Source organism: Salvelinus sp. IW2-2015, unplaced genomic scaffold (genome assembly GCF_002910315.2).
Source record: "Salvelinus sp. IW2-2015 unplaced genomic scaffold, ASM291031v2 Un_scaffold596, whole genome shotgun sequence".
Taxonomy (NCBI): Eukaryota; Metazoa; Chordata; class Actinopteri; order Salmoniformes; family Salmonidae; genus Salvelinus; species Salvelinus sp. IW2-2015.
In genome coordinates this window covers 4,581-21,339 of record NW_019942582.1, presented here as the reverse complement: position 1 = coordinate 21,339, position 16,759 = coordinate 4,581, and the positions used below count along the sequence as shown (strand labels likewise).

At 43.4% G+C, this 16,759-nt stretch overlaps 3 protein-coding genes across 7 annotated transcripts; all 3 read right to left on the bottom strand.

The window, feature by feature from the left end:
• Window positions 1-1,863: 1,863 nt before the first annotated feature.
• Window positions 1,864-6,286, bottom strand: dnajc28 (DnaJ (Hsp40) homolog, subfamily C, member 28). Its single transcript, XM_024135782.2, has 2 exons — window positions 6,068-6,286; window positions 1,864-5,548 (listed from the first exon to the last, which is right to left on the bottom strand). The coding sequence occupies exon 2, from the start codon at window positions 5,517-5,519 to the stop codon at window positions 4,365-4,367; it is 1,155 nt and encodes a 384-aa protein (XP_023991550.1). The 5' UTR covers window positions 5,520-5,548; window positions 6,068-6,286; the 3' UTR covers window positions 1,864-4,364.
• Window positions 6,287-10,087: 3,801 nt separating this feature from the next.
• Window positions 10,088-11,581, bottom strand: LOC112068609 (apoptosis-associated speck-like protein containing a CARD). 2 transcript variants are annotated; one of them, XM_024135787.2, is made up of 3 exons: window positions 11,385-11,581; window positions 10,907-10,987; window positions 10,088-10,484 (listed from the first exon to the last, which is right to left on the bottom strand). In XM_024135787.2, exons 2-3 carry the CDS (start codon window positions 10,941-10,943, stop codon window positions 10,222-10,224), a joined length of 300 nt encoding a protein of 99 aa, XP_023991555.1. In that variant the 5' UTR covers window positions 10,944-10,987; window positions 11,385-11,581; the 3' UTR covers window positions 10,088-10,221. The 2 variants fall into 2 exon arrangements, with proteins under 2 accessions (XP_023991555.1, XP_023991554.1); XM_024135786.2 differs by having other exon boundaries at window positions 10,907-10,968; window positions 11,385-11,580.
• A 472-nt stretch (window positions 11,582-12,053) lies between these two features.
• LOC112068604 (protein C-ets-2) lies at window positions 12,054-16,267 on the bottom strand. Of its 4 annotated transcripts, none has more exons than XM_024135778.2 (8): window positions 15,871-16,267; window positions 15,588-15,669; window positions 14,412-14,525; window positions 14,166-14,240; window positions 13,822-14,022; window positions 13,283-13,549; window positions 12,904-13,022; window positions 12,054-12,763 (listed from the first exon to the last, which is right to left on the bottom strand). In XM_024135778.2, the coding sequence occupies exons 1-8, from the start codon at window positions 15,934-15,936 to the stop codon at window positions 12,482-12,484; spliced, it is 1,206 nt and encodes a 401-aa protein (XP_023991546.1). In that variant the 5' UTR covers window positions 15,937-16,267; the 3' UTR covers window positions 12,054-12,481. The 4 variants fall into 4 exon arrangements, with proteins under 4 accessions (XP_023991546.1, XP_023991547.1, XP_023991548.1 ...); XM_024135779.2 differs by having other exon boundaries at window positions 14,430-14,525; XM_024135780.2 differs by having other exon boundaries at window positions 14,412-14,492; window positions 15,871-16,236.
• Window positions 16,268-16,759: the final 492 nt, after the last annotated feature.

Sequence of the window (16,759 nt, the reverse complement as noted above, 5' to 3'; positions counted from 1 at the left end):
ACCCGACTCCATTTAATTAATGCCAAGATGTTTATATTTACTTTTTATTGTACTTTTGTGATATTTTTGTGACGTGGATCATAATTACAGTTACAGTCTATCAGCTTGCGTGATCCTCGTAATGTTACGTGGAAAACACAACTAATGGGACGCAGAATTAAATGTATATCACAACCGCACAAATGCGACCAGTTATTTTTCGTATTTGCATTTCATTTCTTGAACTAGCAAATGCGAGTGAACTGCTGGCACTTTGGAGCCCACTGAATGTCCATCTTATGTAAGCTAACGTTAGCTTGAAACAATGTGTTCACCTTTCCACAACACATGGAGTCGAAAAGGGATTTGTCCATGTGTTTACGTACAGCTGACAGTTGGCAAACTCAGCATCACAACAAACAGGAGGGGCAGACACGGGGTAACTACGTCGAATAATGATGTATTAATCTCCATGTCCGTTGACACAAACTCCGTACATGTCTGTGTGTTGCAGCTCGACAATCGGGGTGTTAGATTTACTCAGTGGATGTATTTTTTATTAACATGTAAATATATATATATATATATATGTAAAAAAAAAAATCGGGCCCTATTCATTTCTGCGTACTTTTAACTCGGATCTCGAACTGCGTACATGGACAGAGAATTGCGTAGTTGGTACGCAAAATGCGTGCATGTTGGCATGTCTGTAAAACAAATTGTAACGTCTGCTTCCAACTCACACTCTCAAACATATAGATCCCCTGAACGCAGCTCACTCTCCAGATCCCAATCACCTGAATTCTGATTACCTGTTCACACACCTGCATGTCATTTACACACACTATTTAGTTCAGTTCTTTGCACCCCATCATTGTGAGGTATTGTTTGTTTTGATACACATTTCTATTTGGAGCGCTGTTTTTTCCCGTATGAGTCCTCCCGTGTATCGTAGTTTTTGGCCATCCTCACTAACGACGCCTTTTTGCCTATTCCCTGTCTGACCTTTTGCCTATCGGATTTCCTGTCATCAACCTCTTGCCTGATCTCCTGGACTACGTTATTAGCCTTTCCCTGCCTGTACTGTTACCTTTTTGGACCCCTGTGTATGACCTTCTGCCTGCCCCTGGACCCAGCTACCTGCCTCTTCCTGTGGTCCTTTACAATTAAACACCTGCTGCACCCTGCGCTTGAAACCAGCACTCTGTCTCCCATCGTATTCATTACACAAATGAGAAGAGGGTCATATTAAAAGTATTGTGAGCATTGCATTGTGAAAGGCAATTACTTTATATGAAAGGTATTTCTAGATGAAACACTGATTAGGTTTGGTGAAAAAGTTACTGTAAGATTGTTTTACTTAGTCTATTGAAAATGTACTTAAAGTTTTGAAAAAAAAACTGCCTTTTTGATGATCTGTTTTGAGTTGTGAAATTTCATCACACACTTGTGAAAGTAGTACCAAAGTGATTAAAAAAATTGTATTTGACATGATCAACCTATAGGAATGTAATGAATGTTGATTTGCAGTGGAAGTGTTGAGTGTGATCGTTTTGACCTGCCACTGTATATTTCTTCATAGTGTTTGTAGGCAGAATTTGAACTGTCATATATGGAGCAAGGAAAATCAAATCAAATGTGCTCACAAACTCGGGACTTTTCCTTTTGTGTTTGAAGGATGTATCTGTCTTGAATGGAACATTTGCAACTGAGCCAGCGGTCCTGGCACAAACTAATCCAAAATAACCAGCAGGTGGCAAACTCTGCTAACGGATGAGAATTTAGACCACACAACCTTGATATTCAGCAATAAATAGTAAGATATGATCAATAATGATAAGTTATACAATTATTCCAGAGGTCACAGAAAAAGATACAATAGGATTATAGGATATTTGTTTTGTATAGGCTTACACCAAACATCTAAAGGCATAGTCAAATAATATTTTATCTGCAAATTATGAGATTGTCCCAAGGACTCCTTAGGTGCAGAATGCCTGGCGTCTAGTCACTGGGATATGTTTATCATGTAGAATGGACTATTGACACAATTATATGTTGTTCATTCTGTCTGCAATGCTGAATGTTCGCTGGACTGCTTAGGCCCCTGAAGGTGAGTCTCTATGTAACACACGCATGCACGCACACACACACGGAAAAGCAGTGGGATAGCTAGGACGTTTGGAGGTGATTTGTGATTTGCTCCTGTTGTAACTTAATCTCGCCACTCTCCCTCCAGTCTGAATGCCGCTTTGTTCTACAGCCTAGCTCCATCACAACCACACATGAACATAAGACTCACCATACATACAGATATGACAATCCAGAAGTGACCACAAACTGACCATACACCTTACAACACTGAAGCATGTTGACCAGGTGATCATAGCTATGGAGACAACTATAACAGAGTTATTACCACACAGGTTTAACTGTACTGAAGTGTCCGTAACTGAACCACAGTGTCCTGCGGTCATAAGAGTAAATCACACGGCACCACTACCATACCATGCGGAGGTTCTGACCTTGACCTCTGACATGACATCTATGGCTCATTAAACGTGTTGACGTGGTTAAGCTCTTTGTGTCTGTCAGTGTGTGTGTGTGTGTGTGTGTGTGTGTGAGGGAGAGAGACAGAGCGAGAGAGAGAGAGAAAGACAAGTCTTGGAGTGGAAGTGTAGGTGGAACCAGATTACCTTACAGTTTATACCCTTAAGGGATCTGGAGACCTCGAAATCAACGGAGTACTCTATTTAAAAAGGTCACCATCATCCTCTTCTACTTGCGCCTTTGAGCAACAATACCTTGAGTTTCCAAAGGTATTTGCACTCTTCATTTTACATATTTCTTCTATGATTGCTAATTTGTTCCACACTTGTGTCTTAGATGTGTAATACCATGTTTTCACAGGTAAGTCAACAGAAACTGAGGCAGAAGCCATCGGAGCAACTAGAGATAAAATATTTTTATCCACAGCAAGAAAACAGAGAAGTGAGTTCTGCAGCATTAGTTTGTGTGTTTGTGTGTGTCAAATTGGCTGTGCTGTGTCTGTGTTAAGACTTTCTGCAATGTGTGTTTTTGTTTGTGTCTCATTGTGCGAGCGTACTGACCAAGGCTCTCCTCCCTCATCAGTTGACAGAGCAGCAGTTCCCTTCCACAACCAGCAGAGATCAGCAATGCTGCACTTAAACGGCACAGAGCTGCAGACTCTCTTGCTATCCTTCCTACAGCAATGTCTGAACGGCACAGGTTTACTGGTCCCAGTACTCTCTCAGAACTACACTACCCAACATGCCGTTCACCCAGTGGGCGGAGCTATACCTAAGGCTCAAGCTCAGGGATTTGTGTACGTTCTACTGATGGTAGGTATGTTTAGTTTCTTCACGTTTGGTATCATGCTGAGCTACATCCGCTCCAAGAAGCTAGAGAGCTCCCACGATCCGTATCACCAGTACATTGCCCACGACTGGACCAAAGGACTCACCCTCCCACGGGCCGTCACACAGGCACTGCATGGGGCAGACACACGTATTGGAGACAACGGGAAGAACCCCATGGTCATCTGCAACCCTGCTGCATTGGAGCAGCTCCCAGGATAGGTTGGGATGGATAGTGAGGAGATAATAGTGTTGATGTTCTCAATCCTAATATAACATATTATAGTCACGATGACAAGTGAGAAAGAGATAGAGTTACAGTACCTCTTATTGTAATGCAATCATAGGCAGAATCTAGCGCACACACCCATAATCGATTAGTGAAGTTGCGGGAGGCAAAATGCAAAACTGGAAAAAGTCACTGCACACTTCCACTCATCGTAGCTTAGCATTCGGTCATTCGTTCTATTTAAAGAGATTTTCATCTGACTGGAAGTGTGCGAAAAAATATTCAGAGGTTTCTGTTTCCCCATATTTGAGTTCAGAGCAGTTTCTGAACTCAGCTCATTCATAACGAACATTGAGTACTCTATGCTTTCATTCCTTCATTCAGCAAAGAAACAAATCAATGTAATTAGAATCGCTTAGCTTATAAACGTAGATAAAAACTATTTCATTAAATGGATTATTGTAGTCCGATACCATTACCATTGTGTCCTGAGGTCCAGACACTGACACGGTGTAGCATTATTGTAAAGCACAGTTGAGTTACAGTAAGATCAAGTAACCATGTTGTAGTAGTGGCTTGTTCTATTATTCTGTGTGTTATAACATGCTACTGTAATCAACCCAATGTAGCAAAAACACTGCAAATGACATAAAAGACAAATGATTCAACACCTCCGTCTTATCCTCTCGAAGTGTGTTGACACCTGTGTAAATGAATTATAAATAAAAGTTTGATTTGAAATATCCTTTTTTATCTAATTTTGCTTCAAGGCCCATTGCTCATTTTAGTAAATTCTGCATCCATGCCAGCAGGCCGCCTTGCCAAGAGTGTTGATTTCTCTTCTCCCGCTCCCTTTCTCTTTCTCTTCTCTGCTCCTCCCACTCCCTCACTCTTTCCCTCTTCCTCTCCTGTCTGCCTTGAATGGCTGCTTTCTCTGCGCGGTCGATCTCACGCTCCAAACTGAAGTGGACCATTTGCATGGTAAGCATGGGCGCAATCAGGTTGAAGTTATCCACCGTTTTATTGAGCTTCATAAGGTCATCCGCCACCACCCCACACAGCTGCTGCCACTGAGCATGCTCCCTGGGGTTCATGGAGTCGGCGAGACGCGCCCGGCCCTGCAGCAGTCTCTCTCGGATCTGCGCGATGTCTTCTCTGATGTCGCGTTGCGTGACAATCCAGGGTGGCTGGTAGCCGTTGTCGATGAGAATGCGGTTGAGGTTGTGGGTCATGGGGTCGGCATACGGGTTGTGCTCAAACTTGTTGATGGGCTTCCCGGCGCCACTCAGGTTGCGGAAGTCTCCCCGGGACATGGATTCCTGAATGAGGTCTTCCACCAGCCTCTCCACTGCCTGCGTGACCTTGATCTGCCGGCTGCGCTGGCGGACGTCCCTCTCCACCAGCGCCCCCTCGGCTGCAGCCGCCGTCTCATGCTCCTTCTGGCGGTAGTCGAGGACCTGCTCCACCGCCCGATCCACTCGGAATTGCCGGTATTGGCGCTCGCGCTGGCTAGGCGTCCCAGAGCCCACGCCCTCGTAGCTCAGGTACTGGCGGTGCTGAGGAGCCACGCCTTTCACCTTCTCCTCCTCGTCTTCCATCGAACCCCCACAGTTCTGAAGCCGGGACTGGTGTGCCAGCACGGCGCGGTATGCCTCCTCTACCCGCGCAAACAGCACCTCGTCTGCCGTAGCAGCGCCCGAGTCTGGATGGTACAGCTTGGCCATGCGTAGGTAGGCTTCTTTCACCTGCGCAGGGCTACTCTCGCCCTCATCCGGAAGCTCAAGCTGTAGCAGCTGGTAGCTCTCCCGAAGGCTGTGGCTCACACGGGGACCAGAACTCAGCGTGCGGAGAAGGGACCGGAGGGCCAGGGGGATCAGCGTGTGGCCATGACAGAAATCCCCACGGTGAATCAACAGCTGCATGGCGTAACTCATCTCTGCTGGTGGCACGCAGAAGCACACACCTGCCCAACAGTGACAAGAAACATGATGTTGCTTGTTGTATTTGTTCCCACACTTAATTGTTAGCATAGAGAAGCATAGCATGCATTTGAAAAGGTCATGGGATGCTTTTGAACCATTGTTTACATTTTGTTGGTAGTGGTCTAGTCTGAAATACAGAACCACTTTTGCTAACATGCCCCTCCTTGTACTCCATGTCATTTCCAGGGATTGATAAGGAGTGGAATGATAGTAGAAACAGATTGGTGGTACCCAATATTTGATGGAATTATGCACTTCTTAATTTGACACCTACTGTCACATGCATTAAAGCTACAGCATGTAACCTCACATACATGTAATCGGTGACTACAGTAACTATTCCCGTGTTATGAACGAACACCAGTAGCTAGCTGTCATCTTTATTACCCGGATAGCTAGAAGCTAAATCATGCTAGCTGAGCTCCATGGCTAACTGCATCGTTCTTTGCGCGTTTTAGGTAAACAAAGCATCGAGCTAACAAGATACTAATTGCACTAACCTTATTCAAATACAGTCGATCTTCTCATTAGTTTCAGACAGTGTTATTTCCCACTAGGTTCCGCGCCAGACAACAATCAGGTCGGATCACTTTGGTATAATTAGAACGGGTCGGACATGCTTGTTTGGTGCTGTTACCTAACTCTCCCAATGAATGCAGGGAGTAGGAGTCTTTGCCAAATCCTGTGTTTTTTATTAAACTACAGATACACTGAAGACAAAAACGTAACGTGAACAACTGTGGCTTTTGATTATGCTAGCAGCATGGTGTATGAATTGTGTTTTATATTTCTTTATTACGTTTTATTTCAAATACATTGAGTTGACTGTTCAATATTAAATGTGTTTTGTTCAAATAAAGCATTGTCACACAAGCCTACTAAGATAACATTTTGTGCAAGTAGCCTGCAATTTTAAACAGATGATGTGTCCTCCCCAAAGATTAAAAAAAATACACTGTGAATGTGTTGAACATGCAACTAAAGGCAGAACTCCCTGGAACTTGTAAAAACAGGCTAATGCGCGTTCATGTGTTGGTCGGAACTAGGAAACTGCATTTCCGACTTGCTAACTGACTGAACGCAGCACCTGAGCAACTACAACCAGTTAGGAAGTCAGAAATGTCAGTTTCCTAGTTCAGACTAGTTCAACCAGTTAGTAAATCGGAAATGCAGTTTCCTAGTTCCGACTAGCACATGAACTGCCATTATCCCATCTACGTCTACAGACAGCCAAATATGGACGGTAGCCTGTATTCACTAGCTATAGCAACCAAAAGAAACCAAACAGAAGAGACTGATGCAAACAAAGCAGAAAAAATGAAACGGAGGGACCTACCTGAATGTGTTCAATAGAAACTCTAATGCGACTCAAAGATACACTCCTGGATACCAGTCTGTTTGTGCCATCATCATGCCAGTCCTTGCCGCTCCATGTTATGCAAACAATGACAACTAATTGACAAGACAGATCAAACAGATCTAGGACCAGGCTATCAATGGCTCTCTTATGATAAGCAGACGTTTATGTTCAAATGGCCGTATGCTTGTTTATGTTTAAGAAACGACATAGCCTAAGCACAGATGTATTGTTCACTCATTTTTATAGGCTACATAACACCATGTTACTACATGTATTCAATGGCACCATAGAAGAAGGCTGACGTTTTAGTATCCCCTACCGATTGTGCTTTTTTGTTTGTAACTTATTTTTTTACTTATTTTGTACATAATGTCTTCTGAGAATTTGTAAGCGGTCAAATACACTCCCACTTCCTTCCATTCTGCTAGCAAACGTGCAATCTTTGGAGAATAAAATCGATGACCTACGCGGAAGATTAAACTACCAACGGGACATTCAAAACTGTATTATCTTATTATTCACAGAGTCGTGGCAGAACGACGACACTATCAACATACAGCTGGCTGGTTATATGCTCAAGGTGCGGTGGACTATGTATATTTGTAAATAACTGCTGGTGCACGATATCTAAGGAAGTCTCGAGCTATTGCTCGCCTGAGATAGAGTATCTCATGATAAGCTGTAGACCACACTATCTACCTCGAGAGTTTTCATCTGTATTTTTCGTAGCTGTTTACATACCACCCCAGACTGAGGCTGGCACTAAGACAGCATTGAATGAGCTGTATTCCGCCATAAGCAAACAAGAAAACGCTCACCCAGAGTCGGCACTCCTAGTAGCCGGGGACTTTAATGCAGGGTAACTTAAATCCGTTTTACCAAATTTCTATCAGCATGTTAGCATGTTAGATGTGCAACCAGAGGGGAAAAAACTCTGGACCACCTTTACTTCACACACAGAGACACATACAAAGCTCGCCCTCCATTTGGCAAATCTGTCCATAATTCTATCCTCCTGATTTCTGCTTACAAGCCAAAATTAAAGCAGGAAGCACCAGTGACTAGATCAATAAAAAAGTGGTCAGTTGAAACAGATGCTAAGCTACAGGACTGTTTTTCTAGCACAGACGGGAATTTGTCCCGGGATTCCTCCGATGGCATTGAGGAGTACACCACATCAGTCATTGGCTTCATCAATAAGTGCATCGATGACGTCGTCCAAACAGTGACCGTACGTACATACCCCAACCAGAAGCCATGGATTACAGGCAACATCCGCACTGAGCTAAAGGCTAGAGCTGCCACTTTCAAAGAGCGGGACTCTAACCCGGAAGCTTATAAGAAATCCCGCTATGTCATCCAACGAACCATCAAACAGGCAAAGCGGCAATACAGGATGAAGATCGAATCGTACTACATCGGCTCTGACGCGCGTCGGATGTGGCAGGGCTTGCAAACCATTACAGACTACAAAGGGAAGCACAGCCGAGAGCTGCCCAGTGACACGAGCCTACCAGACGAGTTAAACTACTTCTATGCTCGCTTCGAGGCAAATAACACTGAAACATGCATAAGAGCACCAGCTGTTCTGGAAGACTGTGTGATCACGCTCTCCGCAGCTGATGTGAGTAAGACCTTTAAACAGGTCAACATTCACAAGGCCGCAGGGCCAGATGGATTACCATGACGTGTACTGCGAGCATGCGCTGACCAACTGGCAAGTGTCTTCACTGATATTTTCAACCTCTCCCTGTCGGAGTCTGTAATACCAACATGTTTTAAGCAGACCACCATAGTGCCTGTGCCCAAGAACACTAAGGTAACCTGCCTAAATGACTACCGACCCGTAGCACTCATGTCTGAAGCCATGAAGTGCTTTGAAAGACTGGTCATGGCTCACATCAACACCATTATTTCAGAAACCCTAGACCCACTCCAATTTGCATACCGCCCCAACAGATCCACTGATGATGCAATCTCTATTGCACTCCACACTGCCCTTTCCCACCTGGACAAAAGGAACACCTATGTGAGAATGCTATTCATTAACTACAGCTCAGCGTTCAACACCATAGTGCCCTCAAAGTTCATCAATAAGCTAAGGACCCTGGGACTAAACACCTCCCTCTGCAACTGGATCCTGGACTTCCTTACGGGCCGCCCCCCAGGTGGTAAGGGTTGGTAACAACACATCCACCATGCTGATCCTCAACACAGGGGCCCCTCAAAGGTGCGTGCTCAGTCCCCTCCTGTACTCCCTGTTCACTCATGACTGCACGGCCAGGCATGACTCCAACACCATCATTAAGTTTGCCAATGACACAACAGTGTCATTGTCATTGGCCTTATCACCGACAACGACGAGACAGCCTATAGGGAGGAGGTCAGAGACGTGTCCGAGTGGTGCCAGGACAACAACCTCTCCCTCAACGTGATCAAGACAAAGGAGATGATTGTGGACTACAGGAAAAAGAGGACCGAGCACGCCCCCATTCTCAATGACGGGGCTGCAGTGGAGCAGGTTGAGAGCTTCAAGTTCCTTGGTGTCCACATCACCAACAAACTAACATGGTTCAAGCACACCAAGACAGTCGTGAAGAGGGCACGACAAAACCTATTCCCCCTCAGGAGATGGAAAAGTTTTGGCATTGGTCCCTAGATCCTCAAAAGGTTCTACAGCTGCACCATCAGAGCATCCTGACTGGTTGCATCACTGCCTGGTATGGCAACTGCTCGGCTTCCGACCGCAATGCACTACAGAGGGTAGTGCGAACGGCCCAGTACATCACTGGGGCTAAGCTTCCTGCCATCCAGGACCTCTATACCAGGCGGTGTCAGAGGAAGGCCCTAAAAATTGTCAAAGACTCCAGCCACCCTAGTCATAGACTGTTCTCTCTGCTACCGCACGGCAAGCGGTACCGGAGCACCAAGTCTAGGTCCAAGAGGCTTCTAAACAGCTTCTACCCCCAAGCCAAAAGACTCCTGAGCATCTAATCAAATGGCTACCCAGACTTTTTGCATTGCCTCCCTCTCCTCCTCTTTTATACCGTGTAACTAATAACATTTGATCATTTGTTTTGATTTGATTTGTTTGTATGTTTTCTATTGTTGTGTTTTAAAAAAGCTAGATGATTAGAATTCACCACACAGTATTTGCTAATCAAAAGAATTTTAATTTATTGCAAACTTTGGAGACAATTCATTTTTTCCAATTTAAGAATACACTGTCAAACAGAGTGCATTATTATCATCATATTTTTGTTGCATGCCTTAAAAAAATGGCTCATATCCTCATTATTCCCCCTTCAGGTGACTGATCAGGAATGGCTCCAAATCCATCAGGATATCTAAGAATATATCTTTGCCTTTGGGCCCACATGCTTTCAGAGGGCCATCGAAAAGCTCCCTCATCTTTTTCTGATTGGTTCTGTTAGCCCTCACTTCACTGTAGGCGTTTTGGGTAATGATTCCGTTATCCAGGAGTCTATCCAATAGGGGTTCCACCTGGCTCACTCTGTCGATCAGGGCCGTCCGGTGATGGTCCACAAAGTGTTTTTCTGAGGTAGAGAGAGGACATGACTTGGGACTTTTGACAGTGATGGAATGCAAAGCATACATAATATATTTGATAGGGGCCTATATCTCTACATGCCTCCTTTAATGTTGTATGTGTGCATGTGTGTAGGGTGTGCAAATTGGAGGGTAGGCGTGATGCACTTTTTCTAATTCAGACAGGATTAAATAGGCTATAGGGAGTGAAAAATGCTGTTGAGGATTCTAGAGGAGGGCAGCAGTTGCAACTACAGTAGGTTGAAGAATAAATTAAAAGGAAGGACTTTTGTGATTGTTCATCGAGGTAGAATACTTAAGGTATTGAATGTTTCCCCATTAACCATCACTAATTACAGCAAAACATACATTTTAATAACGTCGGCATATTTGAGACATTAGGCTATATAACACCTGGTTTAGTGTTTACCTTTGATCATGTTCTTTGGTCCAGGTGCACCGGACATTGCAGCACCCGATGTTACGCAAGTTCTGCGAGTTGTAAAATAGGCTTCGTGAGACACCACCAATCGAATAAAAATATGAATAGTTGGCCTAAAGATTGATCTAAATCAGCAAGCAATCGAAATGTGTGTTTATGGTATAATGTATTAGGCCTATTTTGAGTTGCAAATGGAATATATGCTACTGTCTGATATCATTCTGCCCAGAAGAGCAAAATAGAATGCTCGCATAAGTGAAAGTAAAACTGTCAACTTCCTTATAATTTTCCTTCCATACGTCATGGACATTTCAATGCAATTTATTTAGGGCCTAGGTCTAATAAAGGTTTGTTCTAGCCTACTTTTGTGATAACTGAAGTGGTTTCTAAACCTTTCAAAGATATGAAATTAAATATATTTTTTTTAAATGTCCGATGGACGTGCCTCCTACTTTATTCGACTTACATTTCTTGAATTCCGTCAGTTCCAGGACACCGATTAATATATCGCCAACGGTTTTTGGCCTATTTTATGCCAACCTGTAATTTAAACCAGGTTTTGTGAGATTAGGCTACGTGTCTTCTATTCTATGTTGTCTAATAGGCTACTGACTGTCTTCTCTTAAAGATACCGTATATCTTCGCACCGTCTCACGTCATAGGCCGAGGGGAGGTCCATCAGCACACTCTAGAAGAAACAAAATAACCTAATCCATTATTATTAATTTAGCATTTATCTAACGAATGTATTATTTATTATATTATTTGCATATATTTTTGCCTGCTCATTTTAGTTTTTTCTTTTTTTAAATATAGGCCTTTATACCTTTCGAAATAATACAGAAAAGTTAAGATAGTATTTTCAAGTTATGTACAGTTTATTTACAAAAATTGTACAAACAACATTGTTCCCTAAATCATGTAAATCACACACATTATATTCAACAGAACAAGCATTGTCCCTCTTAGCTTTATTTTGTCAGCAATAAAAGAGGTAGATATGTTAGGATATAAAAATAGACAGATCCTCACAGTCAAAGTTAATGTTGAACATTGTTCAACAGCATGGGTGGTAAGCAGTGGTGTCATGCACCCATTATTTTAGAGGGGGCAAGAAGTACTTGAGGATGGAGGGGGGTTGTTAATCACTAACCATGTAATTAACATAAAGAGCATCAGTATTGGAGACAACTGGGCTTACAGTTTCATTGAGCTCTTATTCTGCTGATGTTAATAGGAGGTAAGTCATACACTAAAATGAAATCAAATTGAAGGCTACTACAGAATTTTTTTATTCTGATTTTCAGGGGGTGCTGCATCCCTACTTTAGCACCCCTACTTCCCACAGCTATGGCTACTACTGTATCACTTGGTAATAAAAGTGTTACACCAAACATTGTCTAATGTTGCAGATAGAAATGCCATAAATAGAGCCAATGTGATTCCTTTTCTACATGTCTAAGAGGCATGTTTGTTCTACATAGCATATTTCTAGTGATGTAGCCATAACACTATCAAGAGACAATAGCACCAATGAGAACCAGTGCTGCTGGTACACTCCCCCTACTGCGACGCCCATGCTTCGCTGGACTCTGGCGATAATACTGGTGCCCCCTGGCCTTGCCAGGATGACTCTGTACCCGTGGGTAAAATGTTCAGGCTGGCCAGGACCTCCTGTGCCGTCTTTCCCAGCATCCCCTGCACGTCGCAGACGAAGCGGTAGACGTAGCGCTTGCCTGTCGTTTTGTGGATGATGTTCTTGTGGTAGTAGTAGCGCAGGCCGCGGCTCAGCTTCTCGTAGTTCATCTTGGGCTTGTTCTTACACTGGCCCCAGCGCTTGGCCACCTGGATGAAACACAAAAGGGGTGGTTGTTAAAAAATAACCACAAACGCCTGATAGCATATTCCCACTGCTCAATCCTGGGCTGGTTTCCAACTCCTACTACGAGTGGTTAAAATCTCTCACAATCAATAGAGAAACTCACCTCTGCTGGGTCGGACATCTTGAACTCCCAACCGTCTCCTGTCCAACAGATGAAGGTACAGCAGGCGGAGTCTAGAAGCAGCTCCAGTAAGAACTGCCACAATTGGATGGGCCCTGATCCTGAATAGAGAGAAAATACACATGAACAAATTCTGAATTGTATCGTCTTTAGCCCTAGACTGGATCCAAAAGTTGTTTATTTGCCTGCTAGTCTTAAGATATACTATGAATTTGTTTCTATTTAAAAGAAGACACAGTAATGACAAAATCACATTCTAGAGCAAACACACAATCAGGCTCCAATATACACATACTACCCCTGCTCACACACACGTGTATAACAGTAGTAATGATAAGTCATGATAAGAGACTAGTCTTACCTGGATAAACTGACATTCCCATCACTTGTCCTCCTTCCCTCTCGGGTCTTTGGGAGTGTGCACTTTTGCGTTTGGCCACACGGGAGCAGTACTGCTCTGAGTGCTGCTGTGGTCCAGGGATTGAGGAACAAGATGGAGGGTGGTGAGGGGGCGGCAGGGATGCGCCATAGCTGGGAGAGGGGTAGTCCGGCCAGAAGGAGGTCTTCTGTGCTTCTGAGTCATACAGTTTTTCACCTGAGTGACGGGTGTAGCTTTGCTCAGATTCATCTATGGAAGAGGAGGAGGAGGAGTTAGACATTGTAAATATTATCCAAGTAATCATAGCCTATGGATTTCTCTGTGTGGTTATTTTTATAAGTTAAATAAACAAAGAAGAGCTGGTTATAACAAACAGCTTAAAAAATGATATGAATTAGATATTACACAGCCTACAAGCAAAAACAGGCAATATGTTTTTAAACACAAATAGGCCTAATGGTCATTCATTGGTTAATACATTTTTTTTTGTGTTATGTCTCAAAATGTGTGTTCTTTCTTACTGAGGTGGTCCAGGCTGACAGTGCTGGGGCTCCCTCTGTGGCTCGTTCCTTTTCCAGGGAGGAAAGAGTTGCAGGTGCTGGCATTCTCCATGCTCGGGCTGAACTGTCCACTCTGGGCTGGGGAACACAGGGGCACAAGGCTGTGGTACGTCTGGGTGGAATCCTGGAACCCCGCTTGAGACTGGCCCAAAGTCAGCCCATCTAATAATGAATAGAGAGAAAAAAGGAATGAACAATCATGATCAATATTCATTCATTTCTAATACTACAACAGGTGTTGATAATAGAATCATTCTCAAAATGATAGAAACATATGGATTAGAGAATAGAGGACTGACACTCACCACTTGGGTATGACGCCCAACAGTTAAACTCTGGGTATGAATCCAGGTTGAACAGGACAGAGTCACTTGAGGTTACTGAAAAAAAAGAATGAAAGACGTCAAAAATAAAAACACGTGAGCAACACCGGAAGTTAGTCAATGGTCATTGACAGGCCTATCCAGGGATTTTTTCCCCCAGAATGCTTATCAGAGTGGTCTAATAAAGTGGTTGTTAAAGAGTCTCTGTAAGAGTCTTCATAGGTGTACCTTTGTTGTCGTACGGACGTGGATTCTTCTGTGGCTCTCCAGAACTCTCTGGATACTGTTGCTGCCCCGGTCCTTTACTGTCTAATAAAAAAGACAGGTCTTCATCACTGTAGTCTGGAGGTCACGGAGATAGAAGAGAAGGATGGGGATGAGTCAAAAGGCATGAAGATCTGAACAGAACTCAACATGGAATAGAAATAGAATTGGTTTAGAATGTAACAGGTTATAATGCTATGAAGGGGTTATAAGCGTATCTCTGACGGTCCCGTGTGGCTCAGTTGGTAGAGCATGGCGCTTGCAACGCCAGGGTTGTGGGTTCATTCCCCACGGGGGGACCAGGATGAATATGTATGAACTTTCCAATTTGTAAGTCGCTCTGGATAAGAGCGTCAGCTAAATGTCTTAAATGTAAATGTAAATCTCTAAAGATTGTCCAACTGCTATTCTACAAGCAATAATATGTTATGGTCTACTACTATTACTCATTATTCTTATTGACGTTTAATAATAGTAATAATAGTACATGAATATATCTATTCAACAACTATTCTGCAGCACCCAGAACAAAATCTCAACCATAGCCATTTGAGTTGAATGGCGGGAGAAGGGGAAACAGAGGGAAAGAGGAGGAAACGCCAGGGGAGGAAGTGTGACAGAGTAGTGATGAAGGGGGAGGAGAGGGTATCTAAATCTGTTGGAGAAGGAAGTCTGGAGGAAAGGATTAGGGAAAGAGAGAGGGAGGGTCTTTAACCCGACCACCCCATCTCACTCTACCTCCCTCAGTCAGACTGACATTCCTACAAACAGTGCATGGACATACACCCCAGCACCCCTTTTCCTGATGCAGCCCTCAGTTGAGTAGAAGGAGCAGATGTCAAGGTCTCATTTTGAGTTTCTGACAGGGCTGATGAGATACTAACTCCGCAAAAAAACGTTTCCTTTGTCCTTCAACTACTACACAGAGCTACAGGAAACATAGCTCAAAATCTTATCATAGAAAAATGTGGATACTCCGAAAGTTAGTTTCAGAGTGTAAAATGATAACTATTAAAGTTGATGATTAATCATAATTCTAGTGGCGTTGGTGGCAGTTATTTGGTTTGGGGTGTAGTTCAATCTGAACGGATACATTGATCAGTGTTTATCAATATGTTATCCAATGAGAACATGACTTACCATATGATGCAAAGTCCAAACCAGCAGGGACTTCCTGTGTTCTGAAGTCTTCCATATAATATCCAGCTTGGTACATCTCCATCTGTGTGGAAAAAGTGGAATACATATGCCATGCCCATTTTATTGTGGAACATCTGTTTCATACAATTTTACAGCTTTGGTTGATATGTATAATCGAATGGTCTCTGAAAATGTAAATACATATTGCATTCTTAATCATTTTAAGTGTTCGTACAGGCTGCATACATGAACAAACTTAAAACCGCAGGATGCAAAATCCTACCTTTATTTTAGAGTCTCTGGTGTCTATGTTTCTCTCGTTGGATTTCAGGATGGTATCCCAGTACATCTTTGACGGGAACAGTTGCTTCCACTTGGAGTTCAGAGTTACAATTGTGTTGTCTCCCTCTGCCCGGCCCAGTCCCGTTATAAAGCAGCGGAGCTTGGAGGGGCGTGCCTGCTCCCCGGCGCAAAGGAATGTGTCATCTTGCTTCGTGACTCCCCGTTCCTCTGTCCCAAAAAACTGCGGTTTAACTGGCCGTGACGTCAGCCACGACTCACGAACACAGATTTGGCAGCCACACACACACCCATTCACAAAAATGTATCATAAAATGGTCAATTGAGCGCCCAAAATCGAATTAACATTGCATGCCCATTTGGCTATCTTACTCCCATGATAAATTGACAACCCATTCATGATCAGATAATGAATGGAGAGTGTATTAGTGTAATCCTAGATATATTATTTTATAGGAATACAACTTGATCTACAAATTATTTTATTTAAATTAGGCCAGTTTAAAAATAGCCTATGTATTGAGAAAATGTCTTCCCCAATTAGGTCAATAGCGAATACCTAATAGGCTACACCAAAACGCATGTATGCCTATCAATAGGCTATTGACTTAGTCATTAAAAAATCTATGGAAATCATGACCCTTTTCTATGCTTGGCAACGTCGACTAAGCACAAACCCATGCGAGACAGGGCGGGGGACAGATAGGGTGTTTTAAAAATCAGAACTTTCAAGTTGGTTATAATGAGGTGGGAGGCCATGAGCATATCTTTAGAAGCCATTCGACAGAACAATAGCCCGTAAACTACATGCTGAAGCTCTGAAATCACGGTGTGAGTGGCCTGAGCAGATAAGGCCGGCACAAGCGCCTTGT